General features: G+C 40.6%; 1 protein-coding gene across 2 annotated transcripts; it reads left to right on the top strand.

Annotated features, from left to right (window-relative positions):
- The first annotated feature begins 1,021 nt into the window (after positions 1 to 1,021).
- Positions 1,022 to 18,784, top strand: LOC110499397 (chitin synthase chs-2). 2 transcript variants are annotated; one of them, XM_021576519.2, is made up of 19 exons: positions 1,022 to 1,158; positions 5,800 to 5,935; positions 7,132 to 7,317; positions 7,801 to 8,882; positions 9,143 to 9,244; positions 9,750 to 9,914; positions 10,094 to 10,241; positions 10,431 to 10,496; positions 10,648 to 10,882; positions 11,259 to 11,459; positions 13,068 to 13,352; positions 15,315 to 15,494; positions 15,656 to 16,166; positions 16,291 to 16,451; positions 16,570 to 16,913; positions 17,159 to 17,269; positions 17,363 to 17,580; positions 17,831 to 17,897; positions 18,120 to 18,784. In XM_021576519.2, exons 1-19 carry the CDS (start codon positions 1,112 to 1,114, stop codon positions 18,189 to 18,191), a joined length of 4,317 nt encoding a protein of 1,438 aa, XP_021432194.2. In that variant the 5' UTR covers positions 1,022 to 1,111; the 3' UTR covers positions 18,192 to 18,784. The 2 variants fall into 2 exon arrangements, with proteins under 2 accessions (XP_021432194.2, XP_021432193.2); XM_021576518.2 differs by having other exon boundaries at positions 16,288 to 16,451.
- The last annotated feature ends 2,933 nt before the right edge of the window (positions 18,785 to 21,717 follow it).

Here is a 21,717-nt window from a genome sequence, read left to right as displayed (position 1 = left end):
CAGACAGTAAAAGAGGGAGGGCCTGAGGCATCTTAAATTGTGTTAGCTGATTAAAGTAAACCTTTATGGCTCATGGCATCAATATGTGTCTTAAAATAAAGAAAAAAATATTATTTTGATAGAATAGCCGTCAAATAATAGTGAGAGACCAGGAAAAGTGGTATATATGGTCACAATGGGGACAAAGTCGACAGATAAGAGACACATTTTAATACCATGTGTAGACATACTGTATTTCTCTGAATGTGTACAAGATCAGGACAAAGATGCATGTTAGCACCAAGTATAAACAAGGCTATATATTTCTAAAATAACTTCAATTGTTTTTGTGAAATAAAAAAGATATTCACTTCCTTATGAAACAAAAGTCCTACCTACATTCTTGGTGGATAAAAATGGAACAATCGACACATGAACAAGGAAATAAACTCTCTGAATTCTGTCTTAAGTCATTGGAGTTACTAAGCTCCTCATCCAGTTGAGATTTGTGTGTCTTATTTTTTTAGATATACTGTAGTACAAATGGAGGATCTTTGTATACTGAGGGAGTCTTTGAACAAATTCATCATTTGTAATCTATAAGCATTTTCAAAATGGTCCTCAAAGCAAAATCACATCTCAAGGTGTTAAGTTTGAGTGTGGTGGGTATTTATCTATGAGGTCCTTCATCATACTTCATCATACCTTGCATTGAAAACCTGTTAATTTATGTTCTGTAATGATAGAACCAGAATATCAAGTATATTTTGAAAGCATTGTTGCTATGTAACTCATCTTGGTGACGAAATTGCCCCACTGAAAACATGTAAATGTTTAGGTGGTTAAGTTTGTACAGTATGTAAATTATGTAAATTGTCATAAAGGTAAGCAAAAAGATACCTCAAAATGTTCATTAATTTCCGTGAGAGACAATAAATATGTTAAAGTGTTACGTATTATGGATGATCCTTGTACCTCTTTATGGGTGAAAGGACAATAAAAGAGGGAGGGCCCGAGGCATATCAAATAGTGGTAGCTGATTAAAGTGAACTGACGCATGCCAATACCTTAGTGCCTCAGCAAATGGACTAGCACTTAGGACCAGTAACTGTACCACTGAGGACAGTGAAACATGGAGGAGCTCAAATTCAGAGGGAGGAAAAGGGAAGGAAGGCACAGGTTAGTTTTATTAATCAAAAATAATTGAATTCAGTTTCACGTGAGAATCATTTCAATCAAAACTGTTAGGATTCCCAGGGCCTGATCTTGAAAATAATTAGCACTGTAGACATGGAACAATATTCTACCAATACTGAAATGACACTAAATATAAGTAATACAACTATATAATGATACAACGATACTATGTACTACGGTAGATATAATTTACCATTATTGGGAAACTAATGAGAATTTAGTTTTGAAGATATACAATATAAGGAAGCAAAGTTGAACTCTTTGTCCTAATGCTCCTTATCGAAGGGCCGCTGCTCTGATAATGCTGGAACTTTCCTCGGCAGTGTGTGAGATGTCACTAGAAGCTGTCATCTATTACTCTACGGAGGATATAGTGTTAGAACAATAGATATTAGATCAATACTGACATTGTTATATTGAAAGAAAGCCGTTTAATAGGAATGAAAACACCACTAACATCTTACAATGTAATATTTGTTAAATGACTACACATATTATTTGCTTAGAATAAGTGTTTTGAGACATTAGAATGAGCATGATAGATGCATTGTAATGATTTCATGCTTTAGGGTCAATAATAGCATGCAATTATAGGTATGTAAAACTGATCAATAGATAAAAAGTTTTAAATATATAATTGTTAGATACGACTGCACTGTTGGAGCTAGGAACACAAGCATGTCGTTACACGCGCAATAACATCTACTAAATATGTGTATGTGACCAATAATATGTGGATTCTTTTGTCTAATACTATCCGTCTAAAAAAACAGGGGTTCGCAATACTTTCTGGTGACTACCCACAACTACATTTTGCTCTGCCTGAAGTAGGGGAGACTGGAGGAAATGTTTCTATTTTACTCTATTGCTCAGAGACCACTTGAACTAGGCCAGTCATGTTTTGATATAAGAAAGGTACATATGTCTCCTAATCATTCATACCATTTATAGGTATGTACGTAAGATGGTCGGATCACAATATCGATTTGAATCTGAAAATACTGGACGTTAAATTTTCCCCGTGGCACGGGCAATTCTAACAGTAGTTGGGGTCAAATGTGACACCCCAAAAATAAACCAAATGTACTTAACTTCAAAAACATTCATGTTCATGAATCATCATATGTAACAATTTTGCTAGGAATATTAGTATTTCTATGTACTTAACCAATAATTACAGAAACACCCATGTTTGTGCATGGCCATTTGGTTCTTCTCAAAACATCTGAATAGTCTGATGGTGCCCAAATTATATCTGTTTACAAATTCTTTGGCACTCTACAGGACCTCAATGCTATTTAAAGTTAGTATTTGTACATTTCATGTATTATTCATACAATCTTAAAATCACTTGTTTTCATAATTTGGCTGCTTGGCCCAGGGTAATTTTAAAACTACTTTACAATTGCCCCCAACCTAGCTACCATGACAAAACCTCATGTGCTTAGCAACAGACAAAATTAGTGACAACGTCATTCATGTCAAAGTTTAGCCAACATACTCTCCACTACCGATCAAAAGTTTTGGAACATCTACTCATTCAAGTGTTTTTCTTTATTTTTACTATTTACTACATTGTAGAATAACAGTGAATACATCAAAACTATGAAATAACACACATGGATTTATGTAGTAACCAAAAAAGGTGTTTTAAAAAATCCAAATAGAGTGTGCAAAGCTGTCATCAAGGCAAGGGTGGCTATTTGAAGAGTCTCAAATATAAAATATATTTGGATTTGTTTAACACTTTTTTGGTTACTACATACTACATACTTTTGATGTCTTAACTATTATTCTACAATGTAGAAAATAGTAAAAATAAAGAAAAACCCTTGAATGAGTAGGTGTTCTAAAACCTTTGACTGGTAGTGTACAGTGGGGCAAAAAAGTATTTAGTCAGCCACCAATTGTGCAAGTTCTCCCACTTAAAAAGATGAGAGAGGCCTGTAATTTTCATCATGGGTACACTTCAACTATGACAGACAAAATGAGAAAGAAAATCCAGAAAATAACATTGTAGGATTTTTTATGAATTTATTTGCAAATTATGGTGGAAAATAAGTATTTGGTCACCTCCAAACAAGCAAGATTTCTGGCTCTCACAGACCTGTAACTAACCTCAAACAGTCACACTCCAAACTCCACTATGGCCAAGACCAAAGAGCTGTCAAAGGACACCAGAAACAAAATTGTAGACCTGCACCAAGCTGGGAAGACTGAATCTGCAATAGGTAAGCAGCTTGGTTTGAAGAAATCAACTGTGGGAGCAATTATTAGGAAATGGAAGACATACAAGACCACTGATAATCTCCCTCGATCTGGGGCTCCACGCAAGATCTCACCCCGTGGGGTCAAAATGATCACAAGAACGGTGAGCAAAAATCCCAGAACCACACCTAGTGAATGACCTGCAGAGAGCTGGGACCAAAGTAACAAATCCTACCATCAGTAACACACTACACCGCCAGGGACTCAAATCCTGCAGTGCCAGACGTGTCCCCATGCTTAAGCCAGTACATGTCCAGGCCCATCTGAAGTTTGCTAGAGAGCATTTGGATGATCCAGAAGAAGATTGGGAGAATGTCATATGGTCAGATGAAACCAAAATATAACTTTTTGGTAAAAACTCAAGTCGTCGTGTTTGGAGGACAAATAATTCTGAGTTGCATCCAAAGAACACCCTACCTACTGTGAAGCATGGGGGTGGAAACATCATGCTTTGGGGCTGTTTTTCTGCAAAGGGACCAGGACGACTGATCCGTGTAAAGGAAAGAATGAATGGGGCCATGTATCATGAGATTTTGAGTGAAAACCTCCTTCCATCAGCAAGGGCATTGAAGATGAAACGTGGCTGGGTCTTTCAGCATGACAATGATCCCAAACACACCGCCCAGGCAACGAAGGAGTGGCTTCGTAAGAAGCATTTCAAGGTCCTGGAGTGCCCTAGCCAGTCTACAGATCTCAACCCCATAGAAAATCTTTGGAGGGAGTTGAAAGTCCGTGTTGCCCAGCAACAGCCCCAAAACATCACTGCTCTAGAGGAGATCTGCATGGAGGAATGGGCCAAAATACCAGCAACAGTGTGTGAAAACCTTGTGAAGACTTACAGTTTGACCTCTGTCATTGCCAACAACTTTTGTTGTTGACCAAATACTTATTTTCCACCATAATTTGCAAATAAATTCATGAAAAATCCTACAATGTGATTTTCTGGATTTTTTTTCTCATTTTGTCTTTCATAGTTGAATTGTACCTATGATGAAAATTACAGGCCTCTCTCATCTTTTTAAGTGGGAGAACTTGCACAATTGGTGGCTGACTAAATACTTTTTTGCCCCACTATATAGTGATAAAAAGTATGCTAGTTTGAATTATTGGGAATTAATTCTCAGGGCAGTAAGTAAAAATAATTTCACCCCTAAAAAAACTAATATGTGTCCATAAAACATGCAAATAGTGAAATATTTGTCTGTGACTTAACAAGCAAGGAGACAACCCAAATGTGCATGTACTGTGTTTCATCACTCTAGCTTGTTTGTGTTTGGAGAAATTCAAAGTGTTACAGTGTTATGGGTCTTCCAACTACCCCCTGTGGATAGGTTGAGAACCACTGATCTAGAACATCATCAACAGTCTATTCAGATCAATTATTTGAGATAACACCATCAACATTTTGTCCCCTCGTTCAATTCAGTTTTATTCAGTAAACCTGGTGGGCATGAGGTTGTTTACATAAGGTTGATATAATGGATAATGGTCATATCTTAATTAGGGCGATTCACCATGTAGGGCTGGTCACAATTGGGTTGGGTGCGTTTGGGTGCTTATACTGGCGCCATAGTTATGTCAAAGCCAAAGCTCATTAGATAAGGTAAGACTGGCTGTCTGAATACAGACCGACTGGGCATCATTCATGGATATGACATTGTCAGAACCTACTGCACCCAATTAGCAGTTTCATTTACAATTCTACTGATTCAATAGTGGCTCATTTAGTGTCACCTTTCCCTGAAATCCATAAACACTGAGGCTCCTTATTGCTATTATAAACAGGTTACCAACATTAGAGCAAGTAAAAGAGCAGTAAAAATAAATGTTTTATCATACCTGTGGTATATGGTCTGATATTCCACGGCTGTCAGCCAATCATCATTCAGGGCTCGAACCACCCAGTTTATAATGGATGTTATATGATGTCACTTGTGACTTACTTCCTTTGACCCAATGATGAACTACTAAAATCATTTACAGGTGTAGGATCTTAATTAGATTACCCTGTTGTGCAGAAAATGTCATGCACAGTAGGAAATGCAAAGGCTTCTAAAGTTTGTAAAAAAAAAAGAAATGTATCAACCCTTAAAATGTTTTTATAACGTTAATTATAGTCCACACAATAATTCATATTTCCTGTTGCTGCTGGATTATTTTCTTGCTGTGAGAAAATTAAGATCCTACATCTGTACCTTCCCATCAGTGGATATAACATATCTTCAAGTCAGACATTACAGCTACAGTTTATAAAGGGTTTATAAAGACTGGAAGTTATTATTTTAAGGGCGGTTTATTAAACAGTAATAAACTGTTTTAACAAACTGTTTTAAATTGTGTTTGATACTGTCACAGAGACACCTGGGATCCATTCCAGTTAAATCCCATTGGTGCTGAGAAAGAGGAGAAGAGAAGATGCTTTGAGTTGTTCCAGCACCTGGTGGCAGCGTTCGTGGGGATAATGGTCCTGTCCAGTGCTGTCATCAGCAAGGTGAGCCAAAATGAGGGACCAGCACCCAGTTTAGCGTAGACAGGATACATCTTATGTCAGAATTGACTTTTTATAACAGGTGAGGAGAACTTACGCAGCAGGTAAGGATAATTAACATAACAGGTTATGACAATTAGGTTAAGATTAGGAAGATAAAATGCAAAAGAAATGTCAACTTTTGACATCAATTTATTTTATTTTAATTTCTTTACTTTACCCCTTTTTTCTCCCCAATTTCGTGGTATCAAATTGGTAGTTACAGTCTTCGCTCATCGCTGCAATTCCCATACTGACTCGGGAGAGGCGAAGGTCAAGAGCCATACTTCCTCCGAAGTACAACCTAACCAAGCCGCACTGCTTCTTGACACAATGCCCCCTTAACCCAGAAGCCAGCCACATCAAGGTGTTAGAGGAAACACATTGGCAACCGTGTCAGCGTGCATGCGCCCGGCCCGCCACAGGAGTCACTAGAGTGCGATGGGACAAGGACATCCCTGCCAGCCAAACCCTCCCCTAACCCGTACGATGCTGGGCAAATTGTGCGCCGCCCCATGTGTCTCCCGGTTACGGCCGGCTGCGACAGAGCCTGGACTCGAACCAGGATCAGCTAGCAACTGCGATGCAGTGCCTTAGACCACTGTGCCACTCGGGAGGCCCTTGACGTCAATTTCACATAAACTGTATCACATCTAGCATTGACCCCAGCACCATGAACCTGGAAACTACTGGATCAAGCATAATACCTCCTGGGATGTCATCTTATAATAGATATATAGAATCCATACCATATCAGATACATTTCCACAACTCAGCATTGATGAATAGTATACAAGGGAAGGGGAATGGGTTCTTTATGAGACAAATCTCAAATCTGTGAATTGTAATTCGGAAAACATATCATACCAAATGGGTGATGGACATCCACAAATTAATTCACACCATACAAAACATAAAATATCATACTAAATGGGGCCTCAGATTTTTGTACAGAATAATATGAAATGCTCTGAGACCAGGTTGACACCCTGGACACCCTAGTACTCTCCCATCTGTTTTTTTTTCTCTAACACATACACTGCTAACACTATGAAGGAATTGTTCACACTCATTATGTAGATCAGTGTTTAAATGAATGAATCTTAGATGCTATAATATTAGGAGTCTGATGTCAGTTGTGTTTACATCTAATCCGCCAGGGCTCTCTACTGGTTCTCTCCACACTCTCAAGCCCCACATCGACTAGGACTTCCAAGGAAAGACAATATTACATGCTCATGCTGGTGGGCTGTTTGGTGATGCCCAACCTGCTCGTGTTCCTCAAGTCACTGTGGAAATGCGCTTTCAAGAACTTCGTCCCACCAAACATGAGAACTATGGGAATTGTAAGTTGAAATATTATACAATTTGACTTCTTGGTGATCTTTGTATGTCTTAATTGCTGCTCAAATTTCTTGCTGTCAGTGTTGGGGAATTGATTTCTAATCTATGCAGTATTTTCAGTAGATAGTTATATTCTCACCATGTAGCGGTGTAGCTAACTACTGGAACTACACACTGCTGTTTTTCTGGAAAAAGAAAAGAAAATAGGGGAGAAGTAGGCAAGAATTTTTCGGCATTATACCTGCCTAATTCTCACTTGAAACATTGTGTTTGTGTTAAATAGACTAAATTAAACATTCTGTTAACATTTGACCGCAAAGTAATCTCACCTTGCAATTTGTAGAAATTTCAGAATTTAAGGGTAGCTTTAGTGTAGCTTCTCTTCTTCCAGTGTGAAGTAATTGGTAGCCTGGTAAACTATATTTTCAAAGTAGCTTCCCCATCACCGCATGCTGTCAATACAAACTTAAATGTGTATTTTTCAGGTGTGTGGGATTGAATGCTTGGTGTCTCTTGGGACCTCCATCCTGGTGCTGGTGGTGATGCCCCAGTTTGACGTGCTGACAAACCTCTTTATCTCCGGGGGAGTCTGCATGCTTTCCTCAGTCCTACAGATTGTATTTCGTCTGCAGAGAGAGAACTGGAAGATCATCTTCCCCATTTGTTCTCTTATGCTTGTCCTGACCGGCTACTTTCTCCTTGGGGCTGACTATTATGTCCGGGTAACCTCTTTTGTATCAGGCCAGGAGGACGACTGTTATTGGTATGTTGGCATTGCAGTTTTTGCATCTTTTTTGGTTTCTCTGAACTGGTGGGAAAACCCAGTGCAGGCGAGCAACAACATGCAAGAAATGCTGGCTGAGTTGGACACCTTCAGAGACTTTGTATTTGTGATATCGAGTCTTCTAAGGGTTGTAGTCATTGCTGCTGTGTACCTCATCTACCACGTATGGATACAGGAAAACATTGTATGGGCAGATTTTGATTTCACCCCTAAGGCCGATGAAGATGAAAGTACAATTGCGAGGCATAGAGAGACACTTGATATTGGTCTTACTGTACTTTTCCTCCAAGCCTTTTTCTCTGCTGCATGCCATTGGTTTGGAGTGGTGGCTTGTAAGATCCACTCTGTGCGAATGAGCTTCGCCTTCCCTGTCTGTTTTACCGGGCCCGCTGTTCTCATTCTCGGCATGATCCTTTTCCTAACGCAATCTCAATACCTAGCTGGGGCCGACACAACTTCTATCATAGACTTTTGCTCGAGCCTAGTTGACCTGAGCACCAAGAACACCAGCACAGTTGTGATGCTGGAGCTCACAAAGAGCATCTGCAGGACTTCTTTGAGTAGCCATTACTGGACCTGGCCTTTCTCCCTACTTGCGCTGGAGGGCATTTGCATGTGGCTCGGGCTCATCACATGCACCTACTACGTGTGGAACTTCAAGGTCCAGAGGATCGAACGCACAACTGAGCTGTTTGTACGACGCCTCTATGAATCTGCCTTCATCGACCTGTCTCTGCTTCTGAACACCAAGATGAAGGTTGTGCAAACGAGGAACCAGGAGAGGCAAGACTTTTCTATTTAATTGATTAAAAGTCCACATGGTTTAAGACTTCACATTGCAACAGTGCAAATAGACATTTATTCAGTAATTGTTGAGTTTTGCCGACAGTGCACTATATAAGAAAGAGTCTTAGTGGGAGTGTGCTGAAATACACTTACTGACATTAACTCTGATCACTCTGCATTCAAACATGTTTAGAAATGGCTCTCTCTCCTCCATCCAAACATGTTCTCATACTTTCCCCGTGTTTTTCATTCTACAGTAGTGTTGTTGACGACGTGGAGAATTGTGTCATTTACCTCTGTGCAACAATGTGGCATGAGACCTATGACGAGATGTTGAAGATCCTCACATCCATGTTCAGGTATTGTGCTTATCAATTTCGCTGGCTGTGTTTGATATTTAAATATTTCTAGCCCTGAAAAGTTATTTCATATAAATGTACAATGTTGGTGTGTGTGAATGAGTGTGTGTGTGTGAGTGTGTGCAGCAGAGACCTCTTGTATACAACACAAGACAATGACACCGTTCACACCGTACTCAAGTTGTATAACTCATATAGCCTTTAACACATTTGTCACTTGTTGTGGTAGAGTTTTTCAGCACAGACATAATTACACAAGCGTTGTGGAGACACCGTAAAATGGTTGTGTAAACATATTGATACAGACAAACTCTCCATTGTATTACCAAAATATCAGTTAAAATCACAACCATTGTGTGAAATGCGTTCCACATCAGTTCTACAACCTTAGCGTGTACAGGACCAACAGACTTTGACAAAATACAATGAATGATAAGGAGGTAATTATTATACTGTTTTGCATAAAAATAGGATGTTCTCTTAACATGTGTCTTGATGGTTTCAGGTTGGACCGGTACAGAGGTGACCCAAAAGAGGAACATAAAGATGTTTTTGACTTTGAATGCCACATATTTGTAGATGACGCATTCATGATAGACAAAGAGACGGACAAAAAGTTTATCAACGAATATGTGACCGATCTCATTCATGTGGTCATAGAGGTATACAGGTAAGTGGACATTTGTTTTTTCTTTGCACTTTACTCCCCATAAAAACCAGACCAAGTGCCAGTTAATGAGCACAAGCAAGCTCTACTTTAAGATGCATTCACTATGAATGGGGGAATTCTATCAATCCAAAAGACTGCCAACTGTTTCATAATGAATCTGGAATGTTTGTGTATTTCAGGGTATTCACCAATAAGGAGCCCGATGATGTGTCAATTATTGAGACTCCTTATGGTGGGCGATTAATGTTTGTGATGCCAGAAGGAAACATGCTGTATTTTCATTTGAAAGACAAACAGCTAATCAGAAACAAGAAGAGATGGTCACAGGTGGGTAGGATGATTTTCAATATTACTGTATTCCATGATTTCACCACTGTTAACCTACGTTCTTTAAACATACTTTAATGACTTTTCTTGAAGAACATAAATATATTGTAATTGCTTTTTTTGGTTTTAGTATGAACACACTTGAGGAAAATTAAATGGTTATAAGTTTGCATCTGACATGTCTTTCAGATCATGTACCTCTATTATCTGCTTGGATGGAAAGGATACATTGTCAAGAATCCTCAAAAGATAACGGTATGTAATATATTTAATGCTAATTTCTATGTTATTGCCTTTATCCCCACAATACAGCTGATCTGTAAATATGAAAAATCAGTAGCGAGCCATGGTTCCATGGTTTCTCTAAATTAATGTGTATGATTTTTTTTGTATTTGTCTTCTACAGAGACAGAATAATCCTTGCCGTGCCAGTCTCATATCACTGGATGGGGAGAGTTTCCTGTTGCCACAGCATGACAATGACAGTAAGAGAAAACACATCTCTGATGACAATACCTACATCATGGCCCTGGATGGAGACACAGACTTCCACCCCGCAGCTCTGATATTACTGGTGGACCGACTTCGGAAGTACTGCAATGTGGGTGCTGCATGCGGACGAATCCACCCTACAGGAATGGGTGAGTAGAACTGATGTTGATACACCCTTTACCAAAGAGTTAGGGGATCCACTCAGACATGGCTATGTCCAGCATACTGTATATTTCAAGTGCATCTATCCGTATCACAGAAGCGTTGCAAAAGATCCGGTTATAGCTAGAGTGAAATGTAAAGGCAATGTTCCCGCGTTCGCGGAGACTGCATCCCACGGGAAACGTTGCATATGTCGACTCAATCGGAAATTAAGTTGACATTTTATTGCGGATCTTCTGTGATACTTCCACGATACGGAGCCCCTAATCCAATTCCAACCATAACCACTGAGATATAATATATCAACATGTCTCGCTACCGCTACAGTATAACTGAACTGACATGCATTGATTTCTATTTTAGGTCCAATGGTGTGGTATCAGAAATTTGAGTATGCTGTTGGTCACTGGCTCCAGAAAACAGCTGAGCACGTGTTTGGTTCAGTCCTCTGCAGTCCTGGATGCTTCAGCTTGTTCAGGGGATCAGCTCTGATGGATGACAACGTGCTCAAGAGATACACTACCACTGCAACTAGAGCCTCTGAGTATGTTCAATATGATCAAGGTGACTACTTCCTTATTCTCCCATCAACAGCACTTGGTTTACAGTATATGCTACTGGAGTATTAGGTAATACAACAGGAGGTTCATAGAACGTTTTATCACAGTTTATTGAGCTGTTTATGTTGGCTTCAATAGATCAAGGGTGACATAAACTCAGCAACCCTGACTTTCAAAGATAATTTATAAAAATCCAAATAACTTCACAGACCTTCATTGTAAAGGGTTTAAACACTGTTTCCCATTCTTGTTCAATGAACCATAAACAATGAATGAACATGCACAAGTGGAATGGTCGTTAAGACACTAACAGCTTACAGACGGTAGGTAATTAAGGTCACAGTTATGAAAGCTTAGGACACTAAAGAGGCCTTTCTGCTGACTCTGAAAAACACAAAAAGAAAGAAGCCCAGGGTCCCTGCTCAACTGTGTGAACGTGCCTTAAGCATGCTGCCTTAGGCATGAGGACTGGAGATGTGGCCAGGGCAATAAATTGCAATGTCTGTACTGTGAGACGCCTTAGACAAGCTACAGGGAGACAGGACAGACAGCTGATCGTCCTTGCAGTGGCAGACCACGTGTAACAACACCTGCACAGGATCGGTACATGCGAACATCACACCTGCGGGACAGGTACAGGATGGCAACAACAACTGCCCGAGTTACACCAGGAAGTTTCAATCTCTCCATCAGTGCTCGGACTGTCCGCAATAGGCTGAGAGAGGCTGGACTGAGGGCTTTTAGGCCTGTTGTAAGGCAGGTGGTTGGTGGTTGGTTGGATTCGCGTTTATTGTCGAAGGAATGAGTGTTACACCGAGGCCTGTACTCGATTTGGAGGGGGAGGGTCCGTCATGGTCTGGGGCGGTGTGTCACAGCAGCATCGGACTGAGCTTGTTGTCATTGCAAGCAATCGCAACGCTGTGCGTTACAGGGAAGACATCCTCCTCCCTCATGTGTTACCCTTCCTGCTGGCTCATCCTGACATGACCCTCCAGCATGACAATGCCACCAACGATACTGCTCGTTCTGTGCATTATTTCCTGCAAGATGGGAATGTCAGTGTTCTGCCATGGCCAGCGAAGAGCCCGGATCTCAATCCCATTTAGCACGTCTGGGACCTGTTGGATCGGAGGGTGAGGGCTAGAGTCATTCCCCCCAGAAATGTCCAGGAACTTGCAGGTGCCTTGGTGGAAGAGTGGGGTAACATCTCACAGCAATAATCTGCAAATCTGGTGCAGTCCATGAGGAGGAGATGCACTGCAGTACTTAATGCAGCTGGTGGTCACACCAGATACTGACTGTTACTTTTGATTTTGACCCCCCCTTTGTTTAGGGACACGTTATTCCATTTCTGTTTGTCACATGTCTGTGGAACTTGTTCAGTTTATGTCTCAGTTGTTGAAACTTGTTATGTTCATACAAATATGTACACGTGTTAAGTTTTCTGAAAATAAACGCAGTTGATAGTGAGAGGACGTTTTGTTTTTTTGCTGAGTTTACATATTTACTGGCCCATTAAGTGTTCCCTAGAGATAATCACTAAGTGTGCAGCTGTCCTAGGACCTGATAAGTATATTCACTTCCTTGAATCTTCCCTTTTCCTGCTGGCCAGGTGAGGACCGCTGGCTGTGCACCCTGCTCCTCCAGCAGGGCTGGAGAGTGGAGTACAACGCTGCGTCTGACGCCTACACCAACTCCCCTCAGGAGTTCAAAGAGTTTTACAACCAGAGGCGGCGTTGGGGGCCGTCTACTCTGGCCAACACCCTGGACCTCCTGCACAGTGGCAATGAGACGGTCAAGAGGAACTCTTCCATCTCCAGACTGTACATCTTCTACCAGATATTTACTGTCAGCTCCTCCATTCTCGGCCCTGCCTCTGTGTCTCTGATGATAGCAGGTACCTGTTCTGTTCATTCTTGTTCATTGTACGCACTATTTTATGTCTATATGTTGTTAACCAATACTCATTATACGACCTAGAGTAACGAGAACTGAAGTGCCACATTTTCCCTTAAGTCAAGTTGTTATATATTTTATTTTTATTAAGGTGTATATCAGCTTTAATATTGCAGATTGATTGTTGTTTCTATCACTGTAATTGTCTGTATCATTTCCAATCCCCCATATATATTTTTTTGTAAATACTGTATATTTGTTCCCCGGGCGCCGAAGACGTGGATGTCAATTATGACAGCCCCCCCACACCTCTCTGTTTCACAGGGGTTGGGTTAAATGCGGAAGACACATTTCAGTTGAATGCATTCAGTTGTATAACTGACTAGTTATCCCCCTTTCCCTAAAATACACAGTGTATATTTTCCTTTATTATTTTCCCCTAACCCAACCACCCCTCCCTAATTGGAGTAAAATACTGGACTAAAATACTTAGGCTTCTACTTCCAGCTTATTCAAACTATAAACATTTCATGGACACAGTATATTTGACATTAGCTTTATTTTGTTTGTTTTTAGTCCCACCCTTCAGCTACCCTCAACCCCTCCCATTTATCTCTGAAGACCATCCAGTCCCACCCTTCAGCTACCCTCAACCCCTCCCATTTATCTCTGAACACCATCCAGTCCCACCCTTCAGCTTCCCTCAACCCCTCCCATCTATCTCTGAAGACCATCCAGTCCCACCCTTCAGCTTCCCTCAACCCCTCCCATTTATCTCTGAAGACCATCCAGTCCCACCCTTCAGCTTCCCTCAACCCCTCCCATCTATCTCTGAACACCATCCAGTCCCACCCTTCAGCTTCCCTCAACCCCTCCCATATATCTGTGAATACCATCCAGTCCCACCCTTCAGCTTCCCTCAACCCCTCCCATCTATCTCTGAACACCATCCAGTCCCACCCTTCAGCTTCCCTCAACCCCTCCCATCTATCTCTGAAGACCATCCAGTCCCACCCTTCAGCTTCCCTCAACCCCTCCCATTTATCTCTGAAGACCATCCAGTCCCACCCTTCAGCTTCCCTCAACCCCTCCCATTTATCTCTGAAGACCATCCAGTCCCACCCTTCAGCTTCCCTTAACCCCTCCCATTTATCTCTGAAGACCATCCAGTCCCACCCTTCAGCTTCCCTCAACCCCTCCCATTTATCTCTGAAGACCATCCAGTCCCACCCTTCAGCTTCCCTCAACCCCTCCCATTTATCTCTGAAGACCATCCAGTCCCACCCTTCAGCTTCCCTCAACCCCTCCCATTTATCTCTGAAGACCATCCAGTCCCACCCTTCAGCATCCCTCAACCCCTCCCATTTATCTCTGAAGACCATCCAGTCCCACCCTTCAGCTTCCCTCAACCCCTCCCATTTATCTCTGAACACCATCCAGTCCCACCCTTCAGCTTCCCTCAACCCCTCCCATTTATCTCTGAACACCATCCAGTCCCACCCTTCAGCTTCCCTCAACCCCTCCCATTTATCTCTGAAGACCATCCACTTTTTCTAGCTGTCATATATTTTTCCACTGTGCTGTGATGTTTCACAAAAGTTCTGAACCTTTCTATTTTCATAATTTCTACAGATTGTAAATGAAAAATAGATGTTTTTGCTAAGAGTATTATATTATTGATTGGGTGATGTACAAGTTAAGTATTTCGAAATGTCAGTAAGTTCAAAAGCTCAAAGTCAGGCAGAGAGCCAGCTGGGTGAACGACATTACATATGACTACACATTTTAGGGCACAGGGCTAAAGGACAAACAGTATAAAGTATGTATACCCATCAGTTATGACTTTTGCTTTGGTTCAATAAAACCATAAAAGTGAGTTCAAATGGTATTGTTTTTATGTGCTATGATATACAGAGCTCCATCCCAGGAAGGTATTACCTCTTTTTTCTGTCTTCCTCTTTAGGTGCTTTTCAGTTTGTGTTCCAAATTGAAGGAACCCTGTCCATCATCATATCAGTCATCCCACCTATTTTCTACCTGTTAATTTGTTTTTTGGCAAAACCAAATACCCAGATCACCATTGCAGCTATTATGAGCGTGTTGTACGCCTTTCTGATGTTAGCATCATTCTTCGCCATCATCGGTAAGCTTTGGCAATGACTCTTCACATGATCATTCACTCAACACACAGAACCAAGTTGTTTATGCAAAGATAAAGCTTACCTATAATCCTTTAAAGGGTGGCGGCTGGTGTTAAATGAGTCAGACTGTTACGATACACATTTCATTTCATGCGTTCCCCAGGTGACATGGCTATGCAGGGCACATTCATCACCCCAACTGGCCTCTTCCTGGTTTCCATGGCTGCCATGTACCTGGTGACAGCCATCCTTCACCCCCAGGAGTTCAGCATGATCATCTATGGTCTGATGTACTTCATCTGTATCCCCAGTGGCTATCTCTTGCTCACAATCTACTCCTTGGTGAACATGCACATTGTCACATGGGGCACTCGAGAGACAAACAAGGAAAAAGAACAGAAGAAGACCCAGAATGTTCTCTGTGATCGAAACTGCAAACTTTGCTGTTGGGATATGAAACTACAAGTCACCCAAGAGACTGATAACTTGATGCTCCAGCAACTCCAGCAGGCAGTCAATCCAAACATACAAGTCACCCAGCAAGTGGTGCATGAACAGAAGCCCAACACCAAGGAAGAGAAAAACAATGCCCCAAATGAAGAAAACAGTGAGGAAATAAGTCCAGAGCTTTTAGACCGCAAAAGAGCCAAGAAAGACTTAGAATATGATACAAGGCATGTACAAAACATTTCACAAAGGCCCAAAGGACCTCGCTCATATACTGTCTAAAACAAACGTCTATCAAATGGAGGGCCTGTTGTTACCTGTTGTAACTTTTCATCCTCTTGTTCACAGCAGTGTTGACAGGTTTGACAGCATTCCTAAAAAGGAGAGCGCCTATTCCAGCATTGAAGATGACAACGATGATAACCATGACGATGAAGATGATAATATGCTTTATGACGGTTCGCTTTATAGTGGCTTCACCGAGGAAGAAAGAGAATTTGTACCTCAAAGTGGTAGGTGGTTCAGTACATGAAAGAGTATAGCTGTAACCTACAACATACAAAAAGTCAGTATGTAACTACAAGTTGAATTATAAATCAACAGCACCTCTACACAATTTGCTTTTAATAGATTGGGTTCAGCCTGTCAAGGAAGAGTTCCTGAAGAAATTGACCTACTCCAACTTGAAAAGGAACCTTCAGGAGCAGATCCGTTACACCCTGAGAAACAAGAACCAGGAGGATGTGTGTGAGGAGTTGGTGATGATGCTGACGGACACAGTGAACGGAGAGCTGAAGGACAAGGTGGGCCCAGAGGACGTGCTGAGCGACAGCCAGCTAGAAGAGCTGCAGTACGCCCTTAACGAGGCTGCCAGGAGGATCCTGAAAACCAACCGAATGGAGAGGCTTGAGAGGAGGGTAAAAAGAGCTGTAGAGAAAACCCTCATTGCCCCACAGGTGGAGAAACTCACTGAGGTAATGTTTGAGTGAAAACACACCCGTTCATATTGTATTTAATGTTATATTGTATTGCCTGGTGTCTTACTGGTGCAGCTCCGGACGTTGTCTTCTCTACATCTGTGACCTGGGATGGACTTCAGCAATAAGTTGACTGAGTACTCTGGAACCAGACCCTTTGAGTGATAATCTGAAGAACAGACAGTGTTGAGCAACAATGTGCTCCAATAAAATGACCATGTTTCCAATATGCATTTTGGCAGGATGAACACGACTTTTGGAAGAAACTGCTTGAGAGATACCTCGCACCTATTGTAGATGATAAAGCTCATAAAGAGGAGGTGACAAGGGAACTGAAGTCACTACGAAACAAGGTGGGCTTTTCTATTTTTATACTATTTATTTACTATGTTCTATTAAACACATATGGCTTGTAGAATGATCCTTTTGTATTTGTTGTTTTACAGGCAGTGTTTCTGTATTTCATCGTCAACGTTTTGTGGATTGTGGCCACTTTCTTTTTACAAGCCATTGGAAATGATGTGATTAGTATCAAGATTGAAAAAATCTGGCCAAATGGCACATCCTCAGGAGAATACCTGAAGGTGGAGCCTCTCAGTCTGATGTTCCTCTTGTCATTCGCTGTGCTTCTAGTGGTGCAGTTCCTGGCTATGCTTTACCACAGGTGGGCAAACATTTCTCATTTCTCAAACACAAAATGATATATGATAACAAAATGATAACACCTCCATTCCAAACATGCATAAGAGGACAGAAATGTCAAAATAAAAGGCAGAAAGACAAATAGAATGCTGTGCGCCTTATTACAGTTAAAAAAAATTATCTCAATGCAAGCAAGTGATTAGTTTCAGTTATCTTATGATGAGTCTTGATGAAATCACACTAAAAGTACACTGTGTTGTTTCTCTTTTCAGAGTTTATACTCTTATCCACGTGGTGTCGTACAGAAGCACAGAAAAAGACTACATTCCCAAAGACGAGGTGAGTGATCTCTGCTAATCCAAACAACAAGGAGAATAAAGTACATCTAATCGCCATCTACCTGATCGTAGATTATTAATCATTTGAGTAATTATGGTGCAGATATACTGAATATCTAACAGGTTAATAAATTATTTTCTAGACGTCGTATGAAAAACAATTATTATGAAGACCGAAAATGCTTCTTGTTGATCATTTTATTTCTCTCCGTTGCTTGTGCAGGAGGACGAGGAGGGGATGATTCTTGAGAACCAGATAGCCAACGGCCTTGTGATCACCAGTGATGACTTGTGAAACAGGCTTTTTTTGCGGGCGTGTTGTTACTGAGTGTTCCATGAAACAAAATAGTGGCTTTGTGAAGTATTTTGCACCTTTATGTTTGAACACAATTCAGATATACATAGCAGTAATGATACTTATGATACTGCAGCAGTGAAATATGAAATGTTACTGCTAGCATTAACATAGTTATCCAATGCCTGAGTTTTCTATAAAAAAAACAGTTTCAATATTGAATAACAATGAGCCATAATACGATGTAGAATGAAAATATTGTAATTCAGCCTGATTGGATGTACTTACTGGGAAACAGACAATATTATGATCAGTTAATTCATAACAAAATCATTAAACATATCCAGAGAAATATACATACACAGATGCATACTTCTACGACTACATGCGCCTCCATTTTTCAAGGCGAAATAACCTTTCTAAATGTATGGCTCTGAACCTATCCAACTGAAGAAAACGGTCTTGCAATCTTTCACAGACGGACAATGTAACACATATTGTGAACATGAAGTAAATGTACTAGTATTTATACTGCAATATTTATGATATGACTGCCTATGTTGAACTCAAATAAAATTTACATTTCTAATAGATACTGTATTACCAGTCAAAACATTGAATGGCAAATGCATGGGGTGATTAGGGCTGTTACGGTGACTGTATTACTGCCACACCGACGGTCGCGAGTCATGATGGTAGTCAAATTCCACGTGACAGTATAGTCACTGTAACTAGGCTTCTCCAAGCGCTGATGCTGCTGCTGGTCATTAGTAGCCTACGAAACTTGCTAACTGCCTGGTACTCAGCACTCTATTGTTCCTCTAATCACTCTGACATCAATGCAAATGTAATCGAAAATCTAATCAAACACTTCATGAGCTCATGTTGAGCAACATTTCTATAGGCTATGCAATTGTGTGAGAAAACAGAGTGACGGCCTCTATTAAAAAGAGGAGTATCAGATCAGCTTTCTATAGGCTAGGCGCATTGCTTCTCTTTAAAACATGAGTATAGCATACCTTGCTGGCATGAAAATTAACCACAGGAAAAGGGTCCTCCATCCACTGCCCGTTTCGAGACAGATGCATGATAATGGTCCATTCTAAATCAAACAAATTTCACACACATTTTATTTAGTATATGTAAAGACAAGATTAAATCAAGAATAGTGTGATGATTGAAATATTAGCCTATCACTTGTGAATGATGCTCAGCTTATTTGGCCACTTTAGTTATGATACAAACCTTATCAAAACATATAGGCCTATGGGCTAGACTACATGAGGTGTGCAACTATGATTAGAAAAAGAAGTATGCGCTGTTTGCCTTAATTAAGGATCCTCCCCTTTTTTTTCAATTTTCGCCTAAAATGACATACTCAAATCTAACTGCCTGTAGCTCAGGACCGTAAGCAAAGAAATGCATATTCTTTATACCATTTGAAAGGAAACACTTTGAACTTTGTGGAAATGTGACATTAATGTAGGAGAATTTAACACATTAGATCTGGTAAAAGATAACACAAACAAAAAAGCATGCGTTTGATTATTATTATAATTTTTTTTTTCATCTTTGAAATGCAAGAGAAAGGCCATAATTTCAGATTGGAATCTAGGTGTAATTTAGATGTTGGCCACCAGGTGGCAGCAGTGTGTATATCGCATCCCAACTGTTCTGGACTATGTTTGGAATATTTATTTCTCGCACAGAATATAATTGGTTAACTTTTGTACTACTAGATTGACATAGGCTAGTGCTTTTACTGTTCGTTAGGCCTACTTATCTTGTTGGCTGACGAAAAGTAAATGTGGACAGTTCTTCCAATAGCTTCAATATGTGCCTCGGAATTGGATAAGGACACTCGCAGTTGCGTCCCCGATGTGTCGGTCTTCACTTGTAGCCAGTGCGAAAGACCCGATCACGTAACAAAGAGCCATGTGAGTGAGAGGTGCTTCTGCATACATTGGGGAGAAGGGAATTATAATTATTACACTCAGCCCAAGGGCACAATGGCCACAGTCCGCAAAAGGCATAGATTTTTTTTAGGGAAATTATGGCCACACAAAATGGATGCAGCCAGGAAATTCTAGGCATTATCAAGGTCTTGTCAAACTGTGAATGAGAGACTGATGAAGTGTGTACAGTCTGCACAAAAAAACCAAAGCAGAGCTCATGCCATTCATGCAACTTTTTTCAAATCATAATTTGAGTCGTTTGGAGAAAATATCCTTTCTATTTTATTCAGCTATGTTCAATTGTATTCTTTATACTATAAAATGAAGCCATGGAATTCTAAACAAATCTTGTCTGCTAAATTAACTAGTGTAGCCCCTGAGCCATATGGTGAAAGCCAGATCAGGGCCTAACATAAGGACAACGCAGAGGATGCTGTTCTGTTCTTCTGAAATAGACATTTTCTTCATATCATGTTTCTTTAGACCTGTCTAAAATAAATAATGGATTTATTAGACTTTTTAAAATGTAGATGTCACAAAGGTCTGCATCAGTGGCTTGTAGGCTGTGCGTGGAAGCCAGGAGATGTTAAATGTGTTTATGTTAATTAAAGGTCAATTACCATGAGACTGGAAGATATTTGCTTGACAATCACCGGCTGACTAAATTTCATGATCACCGTAGCCCTAGTGGTGATAAGCAGATATGTCTAGCTTCACCTCAAGTGTCATTAAAGAAATTAACAAGACATTTAAGATGAAATCATGATAAGAGAAGATACTGTACCATTTCAAAGATATTTCAGTACATGTAACTAAAGCAGTGTGTTCACTGTTGCCTTTCATCAAGGTCATTCAGAATGCAGCCTTCCTGGAAGAGGTGATAATAATAATACATTTGTTTTACACTGAACAAAAATATAAAGGCAACATGCAAAAAATGTAAATATTGTACTGAGTTGAAGTTCATATGAAGAAATCAGTCAATTTAAACAAATTAATTAGCCCCCAATCTATGGGTTTCACATGACTGGGAATACAGATATGCATCTGTTTGTCACAGATAACTTTAAAAATGGATCAGAAAACCAGTCAGTATCTGGTCAGACCACCATTTGCCTCATGCAGCGCGACATCTCATTCGCAAAGAGTTGATCAGGCTGTTGACTGTGGCCGGCAGAATGTTGTCCCACTCCTCAATGGCTGTGCGAAGTTGCTGGATATTGGCGGGAACTGGAACACACTGTCGTACACGTCGATCCAGAACATCCCAAACATGCTCAATGGATGACATGTCTGGTGAATATGCAGGCCATGGAAGAATTGGGACATTTTCAGCTTCCAGGAATTGTGTACAGATCCTTAGGTTAACGTCAGCAAACCGCTCACCTACACGACGCCATACACGTTGTCTGCGGTTGTAAGGCCGGTTGGATGCCAAATTCTCTAAAACGATGTTGGAGGCGGCTTATGGTAGAGAAATGAACATTCAGTTCTCTGGCAACAGCTCTAGTGGACATTTCTGCAGTCAGCATGCCAATTGCACACTCCCTCAAAACATTGGTGGCATTTTG

This window comes from Oncorhynchus mykiss, chromosome 20 (genome assembly GCF_013265735.2).
Source record: "Oncorhynchus mykiss isolate Arlee chromosome 20, USDA_OmykA_1.1, whole genome shotgun sequence".
NCBI classification, from domain to species: Eukaryota; Metazoa; Chordata; class Actinopteri; order Salmoniformes; family Salmonidae; genus Oncorhynchus; species Oncorhynchus mykiss.
This window is presented reverse-complemented; position numbering and strand designations above follow the sequence as displayed.

Excerpts from the sequence above, each read along its gene's own strand:
- LOC110499397 (XM_021576518.2), top strand. The coding sequence starts at position 1,112 with ATGGAGGAGCTCAAATTCAGAGGGAGGAAAAGGGAAGGAAGGCACAG. Across the intron at positions 5,936-7,131 it reads CCAGTGCTGTCATCAGCAAG|GGCTCTCTACTGGTTCTCTC; the intron begins GTGAGCCAAAAT and ends CTAATCCGCCAG. Across the intron at positions 16,914-17,158 it reads AGGTGGAGAAACTCACTGAG|GATGAACACGACTTTTGGAA; the intron begins GTAATGTTTGAG and ends GCATTTTGGCAG.